The sequence below is a fragment of the Theropithecus gelada genome, chromosome 8, assembly GCF_003255815.1.
Source record: "Theropithecus gelada isolate Dixy chromosome 8, Tgel_1.0, whole genome shotgun sequence".
In the NCBI taxonomy this organism is placed as follows: Eukaryota; Metazoa; Chordata; class Mammalia; order Primates; family Cercopithecidae; genus Theropithecus; species Theropithecus gelada.
In genome coordinates this window covers 96,892,345-96,908,269 of record NC_037676.1, presented here as the reverse complement: position 1 = coordinate 96,908,269, position 15,925 = coordinate 96,892,345, and the positions used below count along the sequence as shown (strand labels likewise).

General features: G+C 40.7%; 1 protein-coding gene across 1 annotated transcript in view; it reads left to right on the top strand.

Moving 5' to 3' along the window:
• Positions 1-3,947: 3,947 nt before the first annotated feature.
• Positions 3,948-15,925, top strand: part of VIRMA (vir like m6A methyltransferase associated) — a 65,299-nt gene continuing 53,321 nt past the window's right edge. The window contains exons 1-2 of the mRNA XM_025394529.1: positions 3,948-4,080; positions 12,967-13,082. Coding sequence (XP_025250314.1) covers positions 4,018-4,080; positions 12,967-13,082 — 179 coding nt within the window. The 5' untranslated portion in view covers positions 3,948-4,017. The remainder of the gene's footprint in view (positions 4,081-12,966; positions 13,083-15,925) is intronic.

The following is a 15,925-nucleotide window of genomic DNA, read 5'->3' as shown; positions in this document are numbered from 1 at the left end:
ACCCAGCCTACCTCATCTATTTTTGACAAGCTAATGACCTCATTGAGACAACAGAAACCATCAGAGAGGAACTCCCTCATTTTCCACATAGTATATCCTCATCTGCATTTGTACCCATGGACTCTTTCTTCCCCTGGTTACCAGACAGTAGGTGTTTCTTTTAGCAAAGGTTACTCTTTATTTGGCCACCAGGTACCACTTCTACCTATTAAACACTTTGCTGTCTCAGATGTCCCCTCTGTCTCTTCATCATCATGGTTACTCTCCTCATTACTTTGTTCCCATAATTTTACACACTGTTATCCCTCATCTTAAAAACACTATTTCTCGACCTGACAGGCTTCCTCCAACAAGCATCACATTTCTTTGTTCTATGCAACAAAAGTTTGTGGTATTTTTTGCAATTTTATAACTTTATTTGATGTGTTTGATGATCAGTGGTTAGTTGTCCATACGGACTGTAGATTTTTCAAAGTGGTAACATGTACATAGGTAACCAAAGTATAGAGCTCGTTTGGTGAATCTTCATCTTCATTACGTTCCGGGACAACTGCACATGGATACGGTATGGGACATTACTTATTCCTACGGCCCAGACAGCTTTGTTGAGCCTGGTATCAATGCGCACATCTGGAACTCTCATATCCTTCATGGCAAATTTCTGGATCTCTTTGAGTGGAGGGGCATGCTTCTTTTTTTCTTTCTTTTTTTTTGAGACGGAGTCTCGCTCTGTCGCCTAGGCTGGAGTGCAGTGGCCCGATCTCAGCTCACTGCAACCTCTGCCTCCTGGGTTCAAGCGATTCTCCTGCTTCAGCCTCCCGAGTAGCTGGGATTACAGGCCCTCAGCACTACGCCCGGCTAATTTTTGTATTTTTAGTAGAGACGGGTTTTCACCATGTTGGCCAGGCTGGTCTCGAACTCCTGACCTTCTGATCCACCTGCCTCGGCCTCCCAAAGTGTTGGGATTATAGGCGTGAGCCACCGCGCCCGGCCGAGGGGCACGCTTCTTTTTTTTTCTTTTTTTTTTGAGACAGAGTCTAGCTCTGTCGCCCAGGCTGGAGTGCAGTGGCCAGATCTCAGCTCACTGCAAGCTCCGCCTCCCGGGTTTACGCCATTCTCCTGCCTCAGCCTCCCAAGTAGCTGGGACTACAGGCGCCCGCCACCGCTCCCGGCTAGTTTTTTGTATTTTTTAGTAGAGACGGGGTTTCACCATGTTAGCCAGGGTGGTCTCGATCTCCTGACCTCGTGATCCGCCCGTCTCGGCCTCCCAAAGTGCTGGGATTACAGGCTTGAGCCACCGCGCCCGGCCTGGGCACGCTTCTTGAAGTCCACTCCATGGATGTGTTTGTGAATGCTGATGGTGTATTCTCGGGTCACCACCTCATTGATGGCAGAACTGCCCTTTTTCTTCTTGCCACCCTTCTTTGCAGGAGCCATTCTGCCAGGCCCAAACTGGAAAGGAAGGCAACAAAAGTTTTTTGAAAAGTTATTTATACAACTTTTCTCTACTCCTCGGTTCTTATTTACCTGTAAAAATTCTATTTTTGCTGGGTGCGGTTGGCTCACACCTCTAATTCCAGCACTTTGGGATGTCGAGGCGGGTGGATCATGAGGTCAGGAGATTGAGACCATTCTGGCTAACACGGTGAAACCTCCTCTCTACTGAAAATACAAAAAATTAGCCAGGCATGGTGGTGGGCACTGTCTGAGGTCAGGAGTTCAAGATCAGCCTGGCTAAAATTGAAACCCCATCTCTACTAAAAATACAAAAATTAGCTGGGCATGGTAGTGCACGACTGTAGTCCCAGCTACTCAAGAGGCTGAGTCAGGAAAATTGCTTCAACCAGGGAGGCAGAGGGTGCATTGAGCACCCTCATTGCTCAGGTGGTGGGTGCACCAAAACCTCAGAAATCACCACTAAAGAACTTTTCCATGCAACCAAACACCACCTGTTCCCTCAAAACTATTGAAATAAAAATAAAAATGTAAAAACAAAAGGGTATCAAAGCTAAGAAAATCAGACTGTAAAATGATAACAATAAAAGCACTATATAGTACATTGGTTAAGGCAGAGCTTAGGGGAAAATTCATATACATAAATACATATAGTAATAAATAAAAATGAATAAAAATAAACATCAGTGGTAGAAATTAGAAAGAGAACAGCATATAAGCCTAAACACAGAAGAAGGGGCGGGGCAGGGTAGCTCACGCCTATAACTGCAGCACTTTGGGAGGCTGAGGCAGGAGGATTGCTTGAAGCCAAGAGTTTGAGACCAGCCTGGGCAACAAAGCAAGACCCTGTTTCTAAAGAAAAAAAAAGCAAGAATCAGAAAACAGAAAAATATTAGAAACAACAAGTATCAATGCAACAACAAATAATAAAAGATAAACTATAGCTAGCTAATAGAGGAAACTGGATGGCTGAGGAAGGATGTGGATAGGAGATTTACTTTAGAAACTCATTTATTATTAAATATTTCAGACATACCAGAAGGTACAAACAATAATGTAAGGCATGCTTGTGAAATGAACACTAACCTAAATAATAAAACATTACCAAGGCATGTGAAGCCTTTCTGTTCTTCTCCATTACATCTCCCTCCAGTTCACCACTACCTTGAAATTTTAGTCATTCCAATGCATGACTTTATAATTTCATGACATATGTACACTCCTAAACATTTATATTCTTTCCCACGTTAATTATATAAATGTTATTTTACATTATATATTTTTTATTTCCTTTTCTAAGAGATGGGTGTCCCCACTGGCCGCCAACTCCTGGGCTTAAGAGATTCTCCTGTCTCAGCTTCCCCGAGAAGTTGGGACCACAGGAACACGCCACCGCACCCGGCTTGCGATGAGGTGTGTTAAACTTGTTTTGTTTAGGTTTTTGTCTTTTTTGTTTTTCCTTTTTGTGAAGAACGGGGTCTCGCTATATTGCCAGGCAGTTCTCCAGCTCCTGGGCTCAAGCGATCCTCCCGCCTCATCCTTCCTAAGTGCTGGGATTACAGGCGTGAGCCAACGCGCCCGCTAACCCTGTTTTTTGGGATTTTTCATGCTAGTAAATATAGTACTAGTTCATTCTTCGTACCTGTTATATACTATTATATAAATACGCCACTGTTTAGTTATTACTTCTGTCAATGGCACTCATGTTTCCTGTTCTTTTGCAACTTACGAAGTTTGCTATGAATATTCTTGTATTTGTAGATACGTGGGCGAGAATTTTCCTAGAAGAGGGGTAGGCACGTGTAATTTTACAAGCTATTTCCTAGTTGCTCTGCTAAGGGTTTGTGCCATTTAGACTACCAAACCGCTGTGTTTATCTCGTTGCTCAAAAGCTCAACACCCGACACGAGAGGCTTACTTTTCATTCTGCCTCCTGTTTTATTGTTCCTGGTACTTCACGTTATACAATTCCTCGATTTTTATTTCAATTACTCCTCACAATCAGCCTGTGGGTTAAGTACGATTTTTCACATTTTACAGATAAGAAAACAAAGAATCTCTTCGTTTGTTGAGACAACAGTTTTTCTTCTATTTAAATCAATGTCTTACTTTTCAACCTCGCTCACTGTTATCTTTTTGCTCCCAGCGCTGGAAAAAGTGGGACATCCCCTTCGGTGGGTGTACGGGGTTGGTATCCAAAGTTGGCAGCTTTCCCTCCCCTTCCTCCACCCTCTCCAAAACCCTGTCTCCGCGCTTCGCCACCCGGGGACAGCTGTGGCTCTGTAAAGCGGCGGAACGACAGGGTTTGAACCACTGGAGACCCCGTAGTCCCCATCTCGCTTCCCTCTGCCCCCCTCTGCGTCTGGGGGCGCCCTCCGCCGCGCTGGAAAAGGCGGGGCCGGCAACTTTGGGCAACAAGATGCGTTGGGATAGGCCGAGGTTTGCGGCGCTAGTGCTCTGGTCACCGGAAGTTCCGCTGTTTCTCCCTCTCCTGAGTCGCTGTCGCCGAGGCTGGAGCGCTGCCCCGGAAGTTCTCCCCCCTGTTCCCCGCCCGCGGCAAACATGGCGGTGGACTCGGCGATGGAGCTGCTATTTTTAGATACTTTTAAACACCCGAGCGCTGAGGTAAGGCTTGGCGACTTGATTCTGACGCTGCTTCTCGACTTGGGACCTTTACAAAAAACCGTTGGGCGTCCTCGACTTTTCCCTCTGCAGATTACTTCTTTAATTTCTCGCTTACACACAGACACCCTCCCCCGAGCGGTGTGAGCATCGCGTCTGAGGGAGGGCTGCAGCAGCCTCTTCATTTCCTTGCTTTAACTTGGACCTTCCGTGTCTTTGGTCGAGTTGGCTTTTCTGCTTGCATGGCTTTATTTTTTGTTTTTCCTATCAGATTTGGGCCGTGAGAAGGATCAGGGTTCTCAGGTTTACCTCAGATGGCATTTGGGAGGGGTTTTGATTTGACAGTAGTGTTTGACAGTAGTGCCGGAGTCTGAGCAGCTTACGTTGGCTTCGTGGTTTCCGAATCACGATGTTTCTAAATCCTTTCTCTTTGGCCCCTTTTCTGTCGGGAGTTATGTTCCCCAGTTGTGACACTCATTCGGTTTAGGATTACGGTGCTCTCTAATTTGGCCTGAAACTTTAATACTTGTCTCTCGGAAAGATTTCACACATTAGGAATGAGATGCATTCACGGAGAATACTTGCGAAGAGGGGAGAGAGAAGTATAGTTAAACTCGTCAGCAGACATGTCTTTTGAGGGCGGGGGTGGAATGTTGTGGAGTAATATTTCTGTACAAAATTATTTGAACGCCCCTGAATGTACAATTGACCCAGCAATATGTAAATTAAACATAGCTGGTTAACTAAAGATTCCTGAAAGCAGACCAAAAATGAACTCGAATGAAGTCTACGGAGAAATTGTTCCAAAAAAAAAAAAAAAAAAAAAGTGGACTTCACATTTCTCTGTCTTAATGTAAGCTTAATCAATTTACAGAACTGTTCTTTCTTTGGATATTATTTTTTTCCTTTTATTTGTGTCAAGTGTGTTCTTGTATCAAGCTTTTTGAGGATACATATAATTTCTTTTCTTCTCAGTTGTATCTCCAGTGCCTCTGTTAGCAAAACGTAGGTGCTCAATAAATATTTGAATGGAAAATGTTTAAAATGTTCTTTCTTTTGTAAGATAGTAATGATAGTGGGTAGGGGTTGTATCATAATGCTTTACCTGGCAAAATAGAAAGTTGACAGCTGTGATCTAATTTAACGAATGGTTTATAGGTTTGTAAAAGTCAAAATTTGGAGAACTTCGAGTTAGCATTTCTTACTGACAATTAATTTATGGTCTCACATTTCATGTGGGTCAGTGTCAGTTAGCACTGTTTGTTCAATGACTATATCTCTCTGACATTCCAGCCAAGATTTAGAAAACCCTCAATGGAGACAGTAGTTGGATCAGATCAAACTTATCATGTGTATAGAAATAGAGGACAGTTAAATTTGAAAGAGCCTGGCGCAGTGGCTCATGCCTGTAATCTCAGCGTTTTGGGAGGCGGAAGCAGAAGGATTGTTTGAGTCCAGGAGTTTGAGACCACCCTGGGCAACATAGTGGAACCCCCGTCTCTACAAAAGAAAATTAACTAGCTGTGGTGGCTTGATGCTGTTGCCCCAACTACTCAGAAGGCTGAAATGGAAGGATCACTTGAGCCTGGGAGGTCGAGGCTGCCGTGAGCTAAGATCACACCACTGTGCTCCAGCCTGAGCAACAGAGTGAGACCCTGTTTCGAAAGAAAGAAAGAGAAAGAGAAAGAGAAAAAAAGAGAAAGAGGCATATGATGAATTAGTTTAGTACTATTCTAGTTTAGGAAAATTGGCCTTCATTAGTTTATCATATATTTAATCTATTCTTTTATTCATTCTTAGGTAAACATTGAGTACCTTGAGCGCATAGGGCAGATGGTAAATGCCTTCTTCTGGGGTGATTGGGGAAGGCTTAGTAGAGATCACATTTGAATCAAGTCTTGAAGGAGGAAGTAGGGGTTTGTGGGTGATATGAAATATTGAAATGTTTATTTTCAAGAAGTTATAACCCAGTGTTGGAGATTAGATCCACAAAATTGTGATTTGAGTTAGAATGTGATGATCACATAAAGAAACACAGTGTGAATTCATTGGGGTTTATCATCTTTGTTTACAAAATGCCCATCAGTATCTGACATATTAGAACTAGCTGTCTTTGTGGGTATAAATAAAGGATACATGATTTCAGAGGAGGCAGAGATAACTTTTCATTTGAGAGTATCAGGAAAGACTTCATCAAGGTGTTTGGCTTATGAACTTGGTCTTTGGTGAAAGGGGCAATATTTCACGGTTGTAGTTAGGAAAGGAGGGCATTCTACTGGAGTAGTCAGTCATCTGTTAGGATATGCTTGAAGTAGCAGTGTGAAGTGGCACCCAAGGCAGTTCAGAGACAGATCATGGAGCTCCTTGAATGCTCAACAAAAAATTACGGACTTTAGGCCAGGCGCGGTGGCTCAAGCTTGTAATCCTAGCACTTTGGGAGGCTGAGGTGGGTGGATTGCCTGACGTCAGGAGTTTGAGACCAGCCTGGGTAACACGGTGATACCCGTCTCTACTAAAATACAAAAAATTAGCCGGGCGTGGCGGTGTGCGTCTGTAGTCCCAGCTACTCAGGAGGCTGAGGCAGGAGAATTGCTAGAACCCGGGAGATGGAGGTTGCTGTGAGCCAAGATCGCGCCACTGCACTCCAGCCTGTGCGACACAGCAAGACTCTGTCTCTTAAAAAAAAAAAAAAAAAAAAAATTATGGACTTTTTTTGGTAGGAAATGGGTAGTTTTTGAGCAGGCAAATCATGCAATTAGTAAGATACATTGGGTAGATTACTTGATCAATAATACTTAAAATGGTTCAGAGAAAATAGACGTAAGGTGATAAAATCAGGGAGAAAAAGTGAGATGTTATGAAAACCTGAGTTAGCCAATGGGCAGCAATCATTGTTTAACATTTATTGAATGCCTAATTTGTGCCAGACACAGTGGGCTTTGATAACTTAAGTAAATCATCTCTGGTCCTTCCATCAGTTTTTCTTCTTTTTTTTTTTTTTTGAGACTAGGTCTTGCTCTGTCACCCAAACTGGAGTGCAGTGCTGCGATCACGGCTTACTGCAATTTCTGCCACCGGGGCTCAATCGATCCTTCCATCTCTGCCTCCCGAGTAACTGGGACTACAGTTGTGCACCAACACGCCTGGCTAATTTTTTTATTTTTTTGTGGAGGTAGTGTTTTGCCATGTTGCCCAGGCTGGTCTTGAATTCCTGAGCTCAAGCGATTCTCCCACCTCAGCCTCCCAAAGTGCAAGATTACAGGCGTGAGCCACTGCAGGGCCCACGCTGAGTTTTCAAAGGTAGTCATCTATATTTTGTAGATAAGGAAACTGAGCTTGAGAGATTAGGTGACTTTACTAAAATAACATAGCTAGATTAAGATCCACCATCACACATTTTTCTGGCTCTAAATCAGTGCTATGCTATGTCCCAGTGGAACTACATAGGAGAGGATTTATACATCTTTTGGATATATACAGATTTCGAGTATAGAATTGACAGGATGGCAACTGATTGTGTGAAGGAGATAGGGTAGTTAAAAATGGTAGAATTCTAGTTTTAGAGACAGGAGAACTAGTGGGACTAATGATGGTAAGAGTGTGGAAGTGAGTTTGATGGGAATGGGATAATTAGCCAGATTACTTTGCCCCATAGGAAGCTGAGAATCTATTTAACAATTATTTATGAAAAACACTTTTGGAGGTGAGGGTATGGCTTTAGGAGGGGCAATACAAGTCAGAACAAAACCCATTGCCCTTGATTTCAAAGGAATTTGTAATATGGTAGAGAAGAGACATTTATTAGTTTCACACAGGGAGTCCTTATTGCCAGCTACCATTAACAGCTCTTTTTTTGGTATTGTACTTATTTTACCAATAATTTCCTCTTCCCCACGTAAAGAACTGATACACATTTATAAGGCCAATCTACTGAGTTCAGAAGATAAGCAGTTAAACTTATTAAAAGACAATTTCATTGTGAGGGAATAGTGTTCCTGTGAATGAAAAAACACTTAACATTACAAATCAAGAATGCAAGATAAGCCAGGTGTCGTGACATGTGTGCCTGTAGCCCCAGCCTGGGAGGCTGAAGTGGGAGGATCGCTTGAGCCCAGGAGTTGGAGGGCAACATAGCAAACGCGGTGGCTCATGCCTGTAATCCCAGCAATTTGGGAGGCCGAGGTGGGTGGATTACAAGGTCAGGAGATCGAGACCATCCTGGCTAACCTGGTGAATTCCTGTCTCTACTAAAAATACAAAAAAATTGGCTGGGTGTGGTGGCACGCCCCTGTAGTCCTAGCTCCTCGGGCGGCTGAGGCAGGAGAATGGCGTGAACCTGGGAGGTGGGGCTTGCAGTGAGCCTAGATTGCGCCACTGCACTCCAGCCTGGGCGACAGGGCGAGACTGTGTCTCAAAAATAAAGTAAAATAAAATAAAAAAGCAAAATATCTCTCTAAGGTTAGCATATACAATATTAGAAAAAATTGTTTAAGTTAAAATCAGATTTAAGCAAGATTATTTGATAAACAAGTATATGAGTGGAAAGCTATTGTATTTGTATATTCCTGTTGATAAGTGAATTAATTTCCTTTCTGTATGTCTCCCTATTGTAATCAGCTTTTTCTTTGTATTTTGTAGCTGTAATTCACAACTGTCTTTATATTAATGTTTTTCCAAATCCTCTAGTGATTATTATACTTAAATGTATACACCCATTGCCCACGTTAATATTACAATACTGTAATACTGTTTTGTGGTTTCTTTTTTCACCTAACAATGTGTTGTACGTCTTTGTGAATCAAGAAGTAGTATACTTATATAATATTTTTAAAGTAAGCTTATTTTTAAAAATTTTCTCTTTTTTTTTTTTTGACTAGGTAATACATGTGTGAGGTACAAATACAAAAGGTACAAAAGGGTATATGGTAAAAAGTAAGTCTCTCTCATCACTGTCCCCTAACCATCTTGTTTCTCTCCTTAGATATTCTATATAATATTCTTTTTTATTGGCTGTGTAATATTCTTTAAGTGGTAATGCTATATATATTTTTTGAAACAGGGTCTTGCTGTGTTGCCCAGGTTGGAGTGCAGTGGTGTGCTTATGGCTTACTACAACTTCTTCCTGGGCTTAAGTGATCCTCCTGCCTCAGCCTCCTGATTAGCTAGGACTATAGGTGTACACCACCATGCCCGTCTAGTTTTTAAAGTTTTTTTTTTTGTGGAGATGGGGTGTTACTGTGTTGCCAGGCTGGTCTTGTACTCTTGGCCTCAGGTGATCCTCCTGTCTTGGCCTCCCAAAGTGCTAGGATGTTAATGCTACTATTTATATATATTCTCATACATTTGATAATGAGAGTGAGAAAAAAATATATATATATATACTCATATATTTAGGTTTCTGACTTTACAGTGGTGTGTAATATTCTTGAAGCTAAATTGTTTTATACATTTTTAGTTAATTTTTAAATATTACTTTCAAGTGTGGAAGTGCTGGGTTAAAATAGAGTCCTAGGAAAGTAGGTCAATATTAGAAAGTCCTGTATTTTAGAGGTCATTTAAAAATGACTGTAGGAAACCAATTAGGAACTCATCTGCAGAAATGGAAAAGGAAGTGGTAGCAGTAGATGTGATAGCTAAAGGAGAGGGTAGAAAGAGAAGATAATTGCAGGGATAGAAGAATAAGGAAGGGAAACAGTTATGCTGTGACCTTTAAACATGCAGGTAAATGACTCCTTCCAAAGATAATTGTGGCTCAGAGTTGTGGAATCTGACCAGTCTTCATATTCCTGTTACTTTCCTGATCATGAACCTTCCATGATTTCCCATTGTCAACCTGTTTTCCTAGACTTTGTTTTTATTTCTCTGAAAACACAATTCAATAACCATTAATCAAGTGCCTATTAAAAATTCATTTATTAAATGAATATTCTAGGCACTATGAATATGCAGTGAACTAAGACATAGGTCTGTCTTCTTTAAACACATAGTCTAATGGGAGAGATAAGAGGCAGTTACAATTCAGCTAGATAAAGGACTTTAGGCACTAGGAGGAGAGGCACCTAGCTAGATTTGATCTGGCTCAGCTTTCAAGAGAAAGTTTACTTGTACAAGGAGTTGGGGCAGAGGGATGTGATGGATTTCGAGCAGAGAGAACATCATGAGTGAGGGCATGAAAATGATAAAAAGCATGATAGGCTAGGGATGTAAGTTTGGAGTGATAAAGAAGCCAGTCTTATTTTAAGACCTAGGAATTTTGCTTGGCGGCAGTAAGGATCAGGGGAGTGGTACATGTATAGTTTAGAAAGACCATACTTCAATAGGAGAATGGTTGATGGGAGGCAAGAAAGAAGCACAGGATGCAAAGTCATAAGAATGATATACTAGACTTTGGGGACTCGGAGGGGGAAGGTTGGGATGGGGGTGAGGGATAAAGACTACATATTGGGTACAGTGCACACTGCTTGGGAGACGGGTACACTAAAATCTCAGAAATCACCATTAAAGAACTTATCCATGTAAACAACCACCTGTATCCTAAAAACTATTGAAATAAAAATTTAAGAAACAAAACTTAAAAAAGAAGCACAAAATCAGTTAGGTTCCTATTGCTGTAATTCATATTGGAGTGGTGTAGTATATGGAACTAAAGGAGTGACAGCCAGAATGGAGGAGAGCTTTAATCAATAGGATTTGGTGTTTGAATAGATAGATGATATAGATGAGAGAGGATGAGAAGTCCAGGATGATAATGTCTTGGGCAATATGTGGATGGTGATGCCATCACTGATGTAGGAGAAATTCAGTTTGGATTTGTTGAGTTTAGTGCACGAGGGACATTGAAATGGAGAGGCCAAGTGGGCAGTTGGATATAGTAGCCTGGGGCTCAGGAGAGAGGTCCTAGTTGGAGATACAGGTTTGGAATTGTCTTCTGACTGTAGATGAAAATCTTGTTTTTGTAATTCTGTTGGTTGTCCTTAGCTACTCTTCTCTGCTTTCCTCCCCTATTTTGCTATTCTGCCCTCTAGCTATGATGAACTATATTTGCAATTTCTTTCTTTCCTTTTTTTTTTTTTTGACAGAATCTCGCTTTGTTGCTTAGGATGGGGTGCAGTGGTGCTATCACGACTCACTGCAGCCTCAACCTTCTGGGCATAAGTGATCCTCCCACCTCAGTCTCCTGAGTAGCTGGGACTACAGGCATGTGCTACCATGCCCAGCTGATTTTTAAACTTTTTGTAGACACAGCATCTTCCTATATTGCCCAGACTAATCTTCTCGAACCCTGCCCTCAAGTGATCCTCCTGCCCCAACCTCCCAAAGTGTTGGGATTAAAGGTGTGAGCCATGGCTCCTGGCCTGCACTTTTGTGAACCTTCCAAGTTCTTATTTGCATTCCTTTTGTGCATGCTTTCTCCTTGTTTGCCTACAACCTGGGCTGGGGACCTAAATACCCCTCTGAATTTTCATAGCGTCCTTTGTGAGTCTGTATCATGGCAATTCACTTGTCTACCACAATAGATTGTCTGTTCGATAATGGCAGAGATTGTGTCTTGTCTTTGTAGCCTCAGAACTAGCATACTTTGGAACATAGTCGACATTTAATAAATATTTAGAAATAAATATTTAATAGAACTGGTAGCAACAAATACAGAAACTCTTTTATATACAAATAAAATAGATTTTGAATGGCTATTTGTAAATCCTTAAATTCATTGTTGTTAAGCATGATATTTTTTATGGAGAGACTCAGTCTTTCTAGATGCAAATAATGTGAGCCATTCTTCTCATGATGAACTTTGACCACTAGGTAATGACAGTTGACTGAAGTACTAGGAAAAGTTGACATAAAATTGTCCAAAAACAATGCGAAAACTCTCTTTTTAATTATTGAAAATAAGAATTATATTTGCCTAATCCTGTGTCAAATGATAGAGGTAAGTGTATACTAGATATAATTTATGCTGTTTCTTTTTTTGTTTGTTTTTCTTTTTTCCCCAGAGATGGAGTCTTACTTTGTCACCCAGGCTGGATTGCAGTGAGGCAATCATATCATAACTCAACTGTAGCCTCAAACTCCTGGGCTCAAGTGATCCTCCTACCTCAAACTCCTGAGTAGTTAGGGCTACAGGCATGCACCTCTACTTCTATATATATATATTTTTTTATAATAAACTCTTAGTTTGTGATTTATTTTTTTAAATTTTAGGAGGGGTTTATTTCAACTATTCAGTACCTAAATGCTTTCCCTGATCCCTTGATATTGGTTGGTATATAAGATTAACAAAGTAAGCTGATCTATGTACAGATTTACAGTTTCTTATCTATAATTCAGAAACTCAAAAATGGCAAAAAAAAAACCTCCACCAAAAACAAAAAAACCCTGCCCTGAATTCATTTGGCCATGCAGTCTAATCTGAACTGATATGGTGCTTGTTATAATCTTTATTTAGTGTGAATGTTGATACGTGTGGCTGCAGAAATATTGGTGTTTTGATTACAGGGTGCTGCTGCAGAAGCCACTGGGGGGTCTAAAGTAATATGCAGTATTTGGATTATATTATCTTTCTAGAAATCTAAAAGTCAGGATTCTAAAAGGCATTTGGCTCCAGAGATTTCAGATGAGGGACTCTGGGTCTGTATTAGTCTAAGCAAAACATCAGCAGGGAGGTAAATGCATGGCAGAAAATGTTATGCAAATCGAGAAACTTAAGTAGGTACATCTTATCAGCTATTTATACAACACTGTAAATAATATAATATATTTAATGATATTTAATGATATGGAATATTAAGGTTATATGTGACATTGTGAATGAATAAAATTTGAATAGAGAAACTGTTTTACAGAATGTTCCGCACCCTTCCCCCTCCGGCCTTTTTTTTGTTACAGCAAAGTTCTCATATAGATGTGGTTCGTTTTCCATGTGTGGTTTATATCAATGAAGTCCGAGTCATACCCCCAGGAGTAAGAGCCCATAGCAGTCTGCCAGACAATAGAGCATATGGGTAAGTCAACTCTCTTTTTAAAAGTATTTTTTGGTAAAAGATTGTCTTAGAAACATATTCTTAAATGCAAAAATGTAAGGGAATAGTTTACAAGTAATAAAATCCTGAAACTATTCAGTTATGGTTATGCTGCATTGTAATTAGGTCTATATTTTCTGTATAATGCATATATCATCTTAAACCTGAAAACAGTAATTATTTGACCTGTGTACTAGGTAAGATTTTTCTTTATTCATTTTTTTTTAACTGATGGTGTTAGGTTTACATTTTCTAAAATATTCTGGGATGGTATAACCAGGTAGATGAAGTATTTTTAACCTGATTTTTCTCTTGAAAATAAGTGGGAATTAGTTGAAATATTTACAAGTGTATTTTACTATTATTACCGTTATTGCTACCTTTTTTTCTTTTGAGATGGAGTTTTGCTCTTGTTGTCCCATCTGGAATGCAATGGCGTGATCTTGGCTGACTGCACCCTCTGCCTCCCGGGTTCAAACGAGTCTCCTGCCTCAGCCTCCTGAGTAGCTGGGATTACCCCGCTACCATACCTGGCTAATTTTTTGTATTTTTAGTAGAGACGGGGTTTCACAATATTGGTCAGACTGGTCTGACCTAGCACTTTGGGACTGGTAATCCCAGCACTTTGGGAGGCCGAGGCGGGAGGATCACCTGAGGTCGGGAATTCGAAACTAGCCTGGCTAACATGGAGAAACCCTGTCTCTACTAAAAATACAAAATTAGCCAGACGTGGTGGTGCATGCCTGTAATTCCAGCTACTCGGAAGGCTGAGGCAGGAGAATTGCTTGAATGTGGGAGGTGTAGGTTGTGGTGAACTCAGATTGTGTCATTACGCTCCAGCCTGGGCAACAAGATGAAACTGTGTCTCAAAAAAAAAAAAAAAAAAGAGTTAAACTAGCTACTTTGTGATGCGTGTTATGGGACACATTCAAAGTTAAGGGCTTGTTTCTTCATAATTGTGGAAAATAGTTCATTGTTTGTAGAAATAGGTATAAAGTCTTCATAGGCGCCATTCAAAAATTAAAAGATACACAACAAGAAAAATCTTTAATGTTTATAGTGGAGGATCGTTATAATTGACTTCATATATTTTTTTCCATGTTTAAGAAAATTGACTCATGTTTTCCTATATGTTTCTTCCTGATTTTCCTATAAAGGGAGCTTTGTGTAGAATGAGAAAGATTGGATAATGATAGTATATCCAACAGTCTTCTCTAATTGTACTGCTTTTGGCCAAAGAAAGTTTGTCATTTATTGCTCCATAACAAAGTATAGCAAATTTAGCAGCTTAAAACTTCACATTTATTATCTCACATTGTTTCTGAGGGTCAGGATTCTGGGAGTTGCTTAGCTGGCTCAGGTTCTTTTGTGAAATTGTAGTCAAGATATAGACTGGGGCTGAAGAATTTGCTTGGTAGCTCACTCACGGGGCTGCTGGCAGGAGGCTTCACTTCTTTGCCAGGAGATCCTCTCCATGGGCTTGTTCATGTCATGACGCGGCTTCTTCCAGAGTGAGTGATCTAAGAGTGAGAGAGCATGCCCAAGAGAGAAGCCACAGGCAGTGTGTTTTATAACTTAACATCAGAAGGTGACGTATTATCATCTTTACCATATTCTGTAGGTTACATATTCTGCTGCTACAGTGTGGGAGGGGCCTACATAGGGTGTACACCCTACCACATAGGGTGTGAATACCAGGAAGCAAGTGTCATTGGGGCCATCTTAGAGGCTGGCTACCATAGCAGACAAGTTGGATTTCAGCAATTAGCTGCCATTGGTAGGATTATTTGTTTCATTTTCTGTTATCCTAATCCTCTTCCTTTTTCTTAGCTGGAGATGTGTGGCTTTTCATGTTGTAATAACTCTAAACATAAAGTATCAGAAACAAATTTATACATGAATAGTATGCTATGGAACAGTAAAATAAAGTATTAATGCAATAAAACAAATGTAAGAGTGAGGCCCGGGCATGGTGGCTTATGCCTGTAATCCTAGCACTATGGGAAGCTGAGGCAGGTAGATCATTTGAGGTCACTAGTTTGAGACCAGCCTAGTCAACATGGTGAAACCATGTCTCTATTAAAAACACAAAAATTAGCCAGCTATGGTGGTACGCACCTGTAATCCCAGCTACTCAGGAGGCTGAGATAGGAGAATCGTCAGAACCTGGGGGGTGGAGGTTGCAGTGATCTGAGATCGCAACACTGCACTCCAGTCTGGGCAACAGAGCAAGACTCCATCTTAAAAAAAAGAAAGAAAAAAGAGCCAGGAAGACCAGAATCTGCAAGTTGAAAGCAGTGTTAGAGATCAAGTAATATTAGTGGGCATACTTTATAATAGTGTTTTTTCTCATTATAAAATTTAGAAATGCTTAGATAAAATTAAAATCCCTTTAATTTCTTTATTCTGGTAGGGTGGGTGGCTCAGGCCGCTAATTCCAGCACTTTGGGAGGCCGAGGCAGGAGGATCACTTGAGACCAAGAGTTTGGAGACCCCATCTCTACAAAAAATTTAAAAATTAGTTGGGCGTGGTGGCTCATGCCTGTAGTCCTCACTACTTGGGAGGCTGAGGTGGGAGGATTGCTTGAACCCAGGAGTTCAAAGTTGCAGTGAGCTGTGATTGTGCCATTGCCCTCCAGCTTGGGTGACAAAGCCAGACTGTGTTTCAAAAAAAAAAAAAAAAAGTAATAATAATAATTTTAATTCCTCTGTTCCAAGAGCATCTTAACATTTGATGTATATTTTTAATGTGTGTTTGTGTGTGTGTTCATACATATATATATGTATGCTTGTATATCTATTTTATTATTACTTTTTGCAAATAT